General features: G+C 39.0%; 1 protein-coding gene and 2 long non-coding RNA genes across 3 annotated transcripts; 2 read left to right on the top strand and 1 right to left on the bottom strand.

Moving 5' to 3' along the window:
* Positions 1 to 408: 408 nt before the first annotated feature.
* On the bottom strand, positions 409 to 4,811 carry LOC146502685 (uncharacterized). Its single transcript, XR_014869335.1, has 2 exons — positions 1,795 to 4,811; positions 409 to 1,027 (listed from the first exon to the last, which is right to left on the bottom strand). It is a non-coding gene; the product is annotated as an uncharacterized LOC146502685 (long non-coding RNA).
* Positions 4,812 to 4,895: 84 nt separating this feature from the next.
* Positions 4,896 to 11,543, top strand: pcare2 (photoreceptor cilium actin regulator 2). The gene is given in 3 exon segments (XM_085132758.1): positions 4,896 to 7,914; positions 7,917 to 7,938; positions 11,117 to 11,543. Coding segments are annotated over 3 exon segments (2,775 nt in total). The 5' UTR covers positions 4,896 to 5,237; the 3' UTR covers positions 11,193 to 11,543.
* On the top strand, positions 8,076 to 9,814 carry LOC146502684 (uncharacterized). The gene is made up of 2 exons (XR_014869333.1): positions 8,076 to 8,148; positions 8,180 to 9,814. It is a non-coding gene; the product is annotated as an uncharacterized LOC146502684 (long non-coding RNA).
* Positions 11,544 to 11,553: the final 10 nt, after the last annotated feature.

Genomic DNA, 11,553 nt, shown 5'->3' with positions numbered 1-11,553 from the left:
TAATAATAATGATAATAATAATAATAACTGTGTGTTTTCAAACCCTACAACCCTTGGTATGTAGAGTTAACTTAATTATAATTACTTTAAACACATGCCATCCATTTCTATTTACCTTGATATTTCCTGTCAGTTATTTTAGAAACCATGTGATCATCTGACCCAACACTGTTTCTTCTTGTTTCCCTCAATGTTGAAGTGTCAAATGTCAAAGAGATGGAAAGGAAACTATACAGGTGTACTGTGATGTTTCACCAACATGTGCCAGACACTGTTCCTGCCTGTCATGGTGACATCACCATATATACAGTTTCAGCCTAGAAATGTGAACTGTCTAAATATTAACACATTAAAAAAAATAAAGTTGTTTACAAACATTCATGTCGCAGAAATAAGCACAGCTGCTGATGTTTGTCATTATAGTTTTATTTGTAAGAAAGTTATTAACTTTAAATTGTTTCTAATCAAAGGACATTTGACAAGTCTGATTCATTCCTTTGTCCTGTGACAGCTGGACTCAACATATATCCTGACAGTTATAGTTGAGCAAACTTCAGTTAAATCTTGAAACAGTAGATACAGGTGGAAATGGGATCAGATTAATCTTCGCATAGTCAAAAGCAGATACCGCCTGTGTTCAGTCCATCATATTAAAAAAGAAATGATAGCACGCTGTACCATGTAGTCTAAGCATTAAAAGATCATAAATGAAATACTAACAGTTATGTACATTAAAATGAACAGTCAAAGAATCTGAAGGATGTGAAATTTATTTTGGGGTGTAGGTGTTCATCAAAATAGAAAACAGAACTGAACAAACCGTAGCATGCACTAATATTACACATCTAGCACCAAAAATACAGATTTCAAAGTTTTTAATCAGTGTATTGATTGTTGCTTTGGACAAACATGTTGCTTTTAAAACCACATGCAGCGTGTGACCATGATTGGCCCACTGAAGCATTCCTCTTCTTCTTCTTTTTCTTGCCATCAAAATGGAAGCAGAAACAGCACAAGCCACTTTGATCTACCAAAAGGAAAAAGCAGAATATCTGAGCTGAAAAAAGTCAGCTGAAATCATTAAGATAGAAACAATAATTCAAAGCAATGTCTCAGCGTAGTCAGTTATAACTGTTAATACAAGCTCAGTACAATCAACCCAATGTCAGGGAACTCCAGTGTGGGAACTAGTGCCTTTTATGTTTTTATGTTTGTAGTCATTTAACTTCTATCCATCCATTCATGACTTGGTTCACTTTGTGGCTGGGCTTTATGTGGGGTTATATCATGTTTTTGGGCTGGAGTACCTGTCCCCTGATAGGTTTAGCAAGTTTCTCCAAGAGTTTCTCCATGAGCAGCACTTCTAGCTCTTCTAGCTTCTAGCACATCTGTGGCTGTGCAGGCTGCCAGTTTTTTGGTTGCTCTTTTTACCTCACTGGCCATGAGTGTGTAAATACCCCCAGTAGTTATCTTGGGCTGCAGTTAACTCCAGAGAAAGGGGTGGGTCTCCCATGACAAGATGAAAAACAATTATCTGGGATACATAAATTTCATAATGCATGCATATATCTCTATCAATTAAATCTGGCCTGAGGTCTGCCATTTTTCAAATGAAACATTTCTGTAAATGAATGAAATGAGTTCTTCAGGTCACTCAGCAGTCCCACAGTGACAAATGAAACTTCTGTAGTTGAAAAAGCTGCCAGATATCATCCTGCAAAATGTTTAACAAATACAAGATCGCTATATAAATGATGATTACATTAAAAGCAGATATTAAGTATTGTTGCTCACCTATGTTTCTGATAATGTTACTGTTAAAACAATCGTAACCTATGAGCTCTCAGGGGTGAAATTTGGCTTTGAGGGTCAGGAGCAGAAAAAGCTTTTAAGGACCTTTTGATTTCCAATCCAGTTCTGCTTTAAAGTATAAAAGATGAAGCAACAGCGCTCCTCTGTGCTCCTCTGAAATCTGTGTTAAACAACAACAAACATAAGTTAGTAACAAAAACACAGTGTAGAAGGTAAGAAGAGGTTTTACACCACCATCAGCCATAATGCTAAATTTGCATCTTCAATCTGTTTTCAACAGTCCCACACTCAGTGCAGCCTGACTGCAATCCTGATCATAAATGTGAAGCACACACAGACAGAGAGGTACGGTTTAATGTTTATTGTTAACCTAAGTTACTGATCATTTACATTATTACAGAGTCTTTGCATGATGTAAAGGTTACTTTACGTTTATAGCTGAGTCTCAGATGTGACAGGTGTGACAGCAGGAAAGAGGATCAATATACCTGCATCAACCTGCATTAAATGAGCAGGATTAAAGGAGCCAGACTTTGTTTACACAGGTAGGATTGTATTTTACACTGACCCTGGGTCTGCATGAGTACCATACAGTTTAAGTGAAGCACTGGATCTAGTACATATTTATTATAGATGCACTGAAGCTAATCGGGATATTTACTGTGAATCTAGCTATCGGGCTGATTTCTGCTAATAATGCCCATTGTATGGAGTGATAACATCCAGGTGATACATTTGGCTTACTGTGTCTATAGGCTCATATCTCAGTGACCACAAAAGGAGAAAAAAGAGAGAAATTATAAAGAACAGTGACGTGCAGGGCTCTTACCCCAGCACACAATTCTGCATGCTTTTGGTAGGAAAATGGAAAACAAGTCCATGGGTTTATTAATCCAACGCTGGGGGATTTCTTTACTTCAGATCAATAAACTAAATAGACCAATAAATTTAGATAGGGTAATATACAAAAAAAACTATATAAATCTGAATAATGCACATTTACAGTGGTGGAATATTGCACAGAAGTGATAGGCATGCAAGTGTTTTGAAAATATAGACCACATTATAGTACAGATTATTACTTTAAATTGACTATATTGTAAAGTCTTAAAGGACCTGTGGTAGCGTTCCTTCTTACCCAGTCAATGTAACAATCTGTTGCCAACAGAACTGCCGAATACTCTTAATGTGTCATGCAGATGTGAGAGGGATTCCCTAAGACGGATGTGTATTTAGAATAGAATAGAATAGAATTTAACTTTATTGTCATTGCACATGCACAGGTACAGGGCAACGAAATGCAGTTGGCCAACATCCTCCAAGGAAAAAACCCACCACAGAGCGAGCACTCCTGACAAGCTGGTTCGGTGTTTTGCAGTCCGTGGTAGAGGACCTGAGCTTAAATGGAGTGAATTGAGATTGAGTTTTATGTACTGGCTGTGACGTCTTTAATAAACCAAAGAAAGAGATGGCAAACAACTTACCTCCAACAGCTTAAGCTCCATCTGCTCTAATGACCAGCAGCTTGCCTGGTGTTAGTGTGGTACACCTGGATGTGAGTCAGGGATTAGAGCTGGGCTCAGGTTTTATGACATTCTGTGCTTCTGGTCTTACCCCTGTCTGGGAATCCAGTTCTTAATGAACTATATATTTAAAACGTATGCATGAGAGATTAGAGAGGAATAATAATCACAATAATAATGATCCTTGATGCTTGATCAAGAGGCAACTATTGTCTGCTGTCACTGCTGTAACGGTTTTGCTTTAGTTATAAAGTTTACATACAATATACAGTGGGAGAAATAATTATTTGGTCCCCTGATGAATTTATAAATTTGCTCACATACAAAAAATTGAACAATTTCTTAATATTTATCATAATTTCATTTAATAGAGAAAGAATATCAACCAACTATGCAAAAAAGGCCCACACATTACATAAAAGTCATAAATTGATTGATTGTAAACCCCCAAAAAGATTCAAACTAATTCAATCAGATCTAGTAATATACATTGTGAAATCTTTGGTTAACTTGGTTTTCATTTGTGATTTGAAGCTACAAGAATAGCCCCGTTCCCCTTTTATATTTTTTATTATTTTTATGCAGCATTACTCAGACTGAAAACCTTTTAAAAGAAAACACAAAGATTTTGAAAGACAGTTGTTTAAACGTCCAATCAAAATCTCCTGTTAAAAAATTGTTCCAAAATGAAAGTACAGGTGATGTTCAAGATGGGACTAGTGACCTCATGAATCTTCTAGATGGAGAGAGCAAGAAGATTACACTTGCAATCCAACTCTTACAAATAGCCTAGTCTACTTAGCTAGCACAACACACACCTTATGCTTATAATAGAAGGGAAGATGGGTGATTGTAATGTACTATGACGGTCCTGAGCCTCACACAAAAAAGCTTGCCAACCAACTCAAGATGGGACAAGGATATAGTTTACATGGAGATATACATAATGCCACTCCTCACTCTTCTAAATATGCTTTCCAAAACCTAGTCTTTTAATGTCGTAGTCCCACAGAGTTGTTTCACAAAGGGATTGACATGTTCTTTATGTCCTAAATGTATTTACACTTGGCACATGTGTTGCCAGCTTGGAATAATTAAAAAAATTAACAGTTTGACTGTTACTATATATTCATTGTCATTGCTTTAGAAGGGTAAAGCTAAACTTTTTTGTGTACCAAACATTTGAGTATTAAGTGAACTTACACTGCAAAATATCAGTAAACAACCTAAAAACCTATACAAGGATACTTGAAGATACATAAATATAACCTTTTCAAGATACGATGAAATCAGAGAATATGGTTTCATAGATTTTTGTAAGTCATTGTATTGCAAACTATTTAAATCTAATTTTTTTTGCTACAACTATTGCTAAAATGTCCTGTGGCCTGACATTGAAGGTCTCAGGTAAACAGAGCTTTTGCATGCAAACCTTGCCAGTGGGTGCGGCTAAAAACACCACCTGACAAGTTTGTCTCTGGTTAATCTGATGAGCTTAAAGTCTTAAATGGAAATGCCTGAGTGTGTACATGTGAACAGGCCTGTGTGTTTTTATTGATGCACTTAACACAGCCATCTGTGCAAGCTGGCTAAGGGAGCGAGAGGGCAGAACCAATCCGCATTCCCAAACGGTCTTATGCATACCACATTAGCCTTAGTAGCCACCTCATCAACAGGTTATAGGTATCTTTGCTGCACTGTTTGAGCATAAATTTGGAGAGAATGCCTGAAATGACTGATGAAATAGAAGTTATCTAGCACATACTGGACAGACAACAAAAGTCGAAGCTGAAGGACTCCAGATAACTTTGCCTTCAAGACCGCCAGACTCCTGGATTTACAATTTTATTTCCTGGCCTCACTTGTTTTTCCTTGAATCCTTAAATCACTTTGAATGCAACAATGGGCTGTTCTCCATCTAAAGGAAAGTTATTTTCAAAGCCAGAAGGATCTCCAAAAGCTTCTCTGGGTGAAGTACCACAGGATGTTAATAATTGTAGACCTGTAGAAGTTGAGAATACATGTTTGAAAACCGAAGTGACCGAAAATGAACTTCCACTTCCGAATGAAGGATTTCATAGCGAAGAGACTGAATTATTTCCATTGGTCTCTGATGCAAAGACTGTACCAAATCTGCAGGACACTGATGAAACAGAAGTAAACACGATGCCCCAAGAAATAATCACCGATGTGGAACAAACCAAAGGAATTAAAAAGACAGCAAAGCAAAAAAGAAGTAAAGGCAAGAAAAGGTCTTTTGAGAATCACAGGAAGTTCTGTCATGTACAGACAAAGGTGGACTTCCCACCTCACATGCTGAGAGCTCACCAGGCAGCCTATAACTTTCTGAACCCAAACATTTCCAAATATGAAACTCTTTTGGGTCTATTAGATCAGGCTGCCCAGACACAGCTGTCCCTCCAGCCCATGATGTCTGCTTTAGTATTGCGCTTTGAGGAGATCAACCAAGCACTAGAGGATATGGCTGATGAGGGGGAGCTGATGTTGAAGGAGCATGGTGAATACATGACCTTACCTTCTGGGATGATTTGCTCAGCTAACCCTAGAATGAATACAACATGTCAAACCGATCCACCTCCAGATCTTTTACAGCAACTACTTCAACAGTCAACTGAAAAGATGAAGTTAGTGGGAGGATCAGTCCAGGCACTAGGTGACACTACACTTGAGGAGGCAGTGGAATATTTTTCTTATCTCTATAAACTGCTAAATAAGAAGCTGCAGACGAAGCAGACGGCAGAGAAGAGGCTTTTTCAAGTGATCGCACAAGTAGAAAGGGCAGCCATGAGGAAGTTCAACTCAGAAGATTCAACTCTGCATAGTGAGGATAGTGGTATCGGAGGAGAAAATGAGAGTCTGACGGGTTCTGAAAGGCATCGCCGGCATCGTGGAAGTGCTGGATCTGACAGTTGGGGGTCTGGAGCCAACATTCGGAGTGCATTTGATAGTCTTCCCAGTAATTCAACCAACCTTGGAGACCATAATGAAGATGAGGATGAGGATGAGGATGATTATGATGACGATGATAAAGAGAATGAAGAGGAGGAAAGTGATACACGAGGAAGGAAGAGGTCGAACTCTTCCCCACCTGATCCCAGTCAGGCCATTCATTATATGTTCACAAATTACAATCGAGATCAGCAGGCAACAGTCAAACAACCGCTGATTGATCCTGTTATTGCAAAGCCTGAACACCTTTCATTAACTACGTGTGGAATGACAGAATTACAAAACAGCCAGTGGGTCTTGGATGATAGAATAAAGATGATGGCTGAAATACAAGGAAACAAGGAATTACCAAGACCTCATTGCAAGCTGGATAGAGCTGAAGTAAGACGGCATTCATTAAATGGATTGTCAGGTTCACACAAAGGCGTTGTGAGACCAAATAAGACAAATTGTTCCGTAACAATCTTAGCAAACCAACCACCAAAACGCCACTCTGTCAGAAGGTTAATTCATACCTTTAGCAAAGTAGCTGATGGGAGACCTGAGCAGAGTCTCACTAATATTCCACCTCATAACAGGATGCCCAGGAAAAGTGGCTTACTTCAGTTATCTGACGCAGTAAATGACAAGGAAAGTTCAGTCAACAGTGGCAACAACAACAACAGCTGGCCTGATAGCAAGGACGAGCTGGATATGGACAACCTACCACCACCACCCCCAGAAGTTCTGATGGACAATTCCTTTCAGAGTACTCAGGTCCTAGCAGGAACTGAAGTGGGTTTGCAGAAACCTTTTAGTTCTCAAGTGATAAACCCAAAGATTGGAATCTTCCATCGCCTGAAGGCATCTATCCACAATGTAGAAGTGTTACCAAACCGAGTATGTATGAGGCCAAGGTCGATTGCTATCTCTCCTGCCCATCCTGTTACACAGGATGGTGTTACAGGCACTCAGGATGCAGATCAGCTGCAATCAGAAACAGATCTGAACCTGGAAATTAAGAAGGCTAATAATCTCTACCAAAAGGCATGTAAGATTATTCACCTGCGTGATGCAGCAGAATCTTCTGATAAGAGAAATATTGTTGAACCAGGCATCAGAGCAACTTCTCCTCTTCAACTCACAATAGATCGGAAATATAACAGCAATGAATTTTATGAGGGTGAATTATCCTCTTGCAGTCTGACTGTGATAGCACCACCTGTATCTAGAGTCCGCCTTCCACCATCTTGTCCTAGTACATGCAAAAGATTTCCAAGTCCCCCTGTAATTAGACCTCAGTCTACATCTAGGCACTCATCTCGTCCTAGTTCTCCCAGAACAGTGACACGCTGTATAGATAACAAGACAGAAGAAATCATTCCATCTGTATCCTTTCGCGACGCACGCTCTGTTTTCTGTCAAAATGAGTTTCAAAACTTGAAGACCTGTTTGCCCCCTGAAAGGTCTGCGCTTCCCAGACAAGGGGGAGAGGTCCCCCGAGGAAGACTACTTATCAGAGCAACAGACACCTCTACTCGTCGCACCCAGTCAGACCATAGGCCTAGTGGGACTCTTCATTCAGAGTTTCTAAAGGATGCCAGTTTGGCCTCTATGCAGGAGAAAGGGAGTAACCTATTGCCACAAAATACAGGTAAATATTACAAAAGATGAAATATGTGATTACATATTTTAAAAAATGTGCATTTAAAATTGTTTAAAAGTAGCTCACCAAATCTTTATGTCACTTCTGAGTCAATTTTGTGATCGCATTAAAAAAAATGTAAACAACTCAACACTAAAATTACACATCGTAGCCTAATGGATGAAACATTCAAACTGAAAATCTTGACTGACATACACTGTAATTTGCTGAGAACAAAATAATGTTACAGCAGTTAATTGAAGCCAAAATCATCACCCCTTTGAGACCTGGGTTCAAAATCAAATCAAAAATAAATTTAACATTTGTTGTTAAAAGTCTTCCCTTGACTTTTTTAATAGCATATATTGAAAACAAACAGATTAGTTTGACCTTTGGTGACCGTTTGCTTTGAATCTACCCAGATGGTTTTTGACTCAAACAGCTGTCTTACTTTTCTCTGAATGATACCAGCATATCTGGCAATCTGAATTTCCAGATCTGATATGCAACTGATTTTTCTGTCTTTGTGTCATACTCTTGAGTCTTGATGTCTCACAATTTCTGGAAACCAGCATACTCCAGCAGTACCATACTTGGTTGCCATGAAAGGGGAACTGCAAAGCCACTGCATGTTGAAAGAGAAGCAATAGTGAAAGCAGGCAAATTCCCCATATTCTTAGCAATTATGCACCAATTGTCTACACAGTTGGTGGTGCAACTGGTTACTCTATGAGTTTCTTAGTTGAAAATAATACTGCTACGAACACTTTGCTATGCACTCTTATTTAGGCACCAGTCACACATTTGCCTAGAGAATAGTGAGCAACCATGTGGCCACTAAGGAAAAGTGTATATTCCACAGCTGGTTGGTGAATGGTTGCTGCCAGGTTACTGGCAGTCACTGGCTATTAAAACTGGTTGCAAAGAGGTATGCAGTACTGCACTGAAAACCTACATGCGACTGTTTTGATTTCTAGCAGGTTGCTGGGGTTGCCTATAGTTTGCATGGAAGACATAAACTTGTCTGCAAACACACAAACTACTTGCAAAGGTGTAATGAAACTTTGAAAAGTGCTACACAAAGCAGAAGCGGAGAACCTTCAAAGTAAAAATGACACCTTTTCAATCAATCAATCGATCAATCAATCAAGGCTTTATTCGCCACGTGCAGGTTGCCCTGCAGTGAAATAGGACCCCCCCGGTCTCTCAATGGTCTCTCAATCTCCCGCTTCTCCATGATGTTATCAAACTTGCGCTCTGTGGTGTTGTCATTCTTGTGCTCAAAGAGCCGATTCTGAGAACTCACGACCACAGTGAGCCTCCCCAAGATGTAATCCAATTTGCGCTCAGAGATGTTATTCTGAGCGAGCCCTTCCAAGATGTAATCCAGTTTGCACTCAGAGATCTTATTCTGAGTATTCACGGCAGCCGTAAGCCTTTCCAAGATCTTGTCCATGCTGACTCAATGAGCCCATTTTGAGAAACTCACGCCTCTTCCCATCGTTTCAATCCCAGTGGACAGCCTTGTGGGGGTTTGAACAGCCGGTTCCGCTTCCTTAATTCTTCGATAAGTCAGGGCCAAGCCAGCTCCGATCAGCAAGAACCCTGTTACCATGGTTCCGAATAGGTAGATATCTTCAGCACTCAGGCTCACCCAAGCCCAAACTTCTCGTTGAGAAAGGGGTGTCAATTGCATTTAGGGACCAGTTGATCAAATCCATAATTCCTCTTTTAGGTTTTAGAGAACAGACTGTGAGAGAGTGTTCCAGGGAAAAGTAATACAAAAAAACACGAGACTAGACAAGGACATAAGAGGCTAAGCAGGGAAGCTAAGGGAGAGGAGGAGGAGAAAAGTGCGACCGCCTTCGTCAAGAGCAAGAGCAGGGAGGTGTTGGTTGCAGTCGTAAAGAAACAAAGTCCTTCATTTCAAGAGTAAATGGTGAGTGTTTGCAGATGTTTTTATCTTCAATATAAACAGTTGGGAATTGCCCAAATCTGCTAGCAATTTTGTAAGCTATCTCACCAGCAACAGCCAGCAACCACTTGCCAACCAGTAGGGGAATAAACATTGTCGCCTTCACAACCAGTGGATGCGAGGGCATCTCCAACCAGTCTCTAGGCCCATGTGACTGAGGCCTTAACAAAGTTTTTATTGTTTATGAGAGATGTGGAGTTAATTATCACTTAAAAGCTGGAACAATAGTTTTTGTCCCCATTTTGTAGTCCCCCTCGCATGACAAATTAACTGCAGGATATATCAAAAAGAATCAAGTCTTCTAAGTCTATAACCCCCCCCCCCCCTCCAAATGAATACAACTTCAAGGAACTAAAAAGTTACATTTTTTTTCTGATACAGTTTTCATCTCCAGTCTAATTAATTTCAGGGAAAATTACTGATTCATCTTTGAAAAATCATCAGAATTTGATATGTGACAAGATACTACTTTTGTTAAGGAGCACCAGCCAAATGATATTTAAAATATTGTAATCGTGCACATAATCTAACTTTTAGCATTCCTGTAGTGCTCATTAAGCATTTTTTATACCAGAAACCATTGTTTCATGTCACAATATAACATGACTGGGTCAGCTCATTGCAGCAGAAAAATTCAGGGAAAATGTACAGGCAATTAATCTACAAGAATATAACAGAATATATCAAGAATATATCATTTATTGGTTAACAAGTGATTTCCATAGTAATAATTCACACATGCAACTAACTAGCAACTAGCAACTAAATCTTTTACCAGAGTACTACCCCAAAATGTAGTTGAGAACTAGAAAAAGGGATTACATCAAACAACTTCAATTTAAATTGTAATTTTTGATCATGTAAACTGAGTAAATGTACTTAAATACATTACAGCATTTGCTTTGCCTTAGCCTTCTTTATCCAGAACAGTGCTTGTGGAGTTTTACTTCTGAATAGATTAACATGGAGGATTTAGTCACTCTGGACACATGCAGCATAATCTTTTTCAAACAGTTTAAGTCTAATTCATACCTACAGCTCCTGTGCTCAGATATATGGTACCAACCTGCCTCTAGGAAAGACACCTAGATTAATCCACATTGGATTAACCCTCCTGCCCTACTCCAGTTATGTAAACTCCCCAGCAAGCAAACCCAACATGATTTACTCATGCACTAAATTTCCCCCCCATTATTTCTTGTTCTCTTGCAGGCTAGGAAGCCTTCCGATGACAGGAGATGATGACACCCTAAAGTCCAGCTGTGAATGGCCAGAGTTTCTAAAGTAAAATATGAGTTGGGAAGAGAATAATGAAAGAAGTTGTATATTAGTAGGGACTGGGTTTTTTTTCTCTCTTTTCCAGTTAGACTTTTTTTTAAAGACTCTGCAGTAATACATGTAATTAAGGATTAAAGCATATTTCTACTCTATACTGAACCCTGAGTGATAAACCTCAAGTACTTTTAAAGATACATGTATTATATGTGTTTTGTTAAAACAACTATACTTTTAAATCCCTCACAATCAGGGAGTTGTTTTGGGGTTCAATATCAAAAGTAAAAGACAATTGTAATTTACATGATCATTAAATGTACTCATTTGTTGTTTTGTTTTTTTTTAATAAATGGATTCAATGTTGTGTTTGGGTG

Source organism: Neolamprologus multifasciatus, chromosome 15, assembly GCF_963576455.1.
Source record: "Neolamprologus multifasciatus chromosome 15, fNeoMul1.2, whole genome shotgun sequence".
NCBI classification, from domain to species: Eukaryota; Metazoa; Chordata; class Actinopteri; order Cichliformes; family Cichlidae; genus Neolamprologus; species Neolamprologus multifasciatus.
This window is presented reverse-complemented; position numbering and strand designations above follow the sequence as displayed.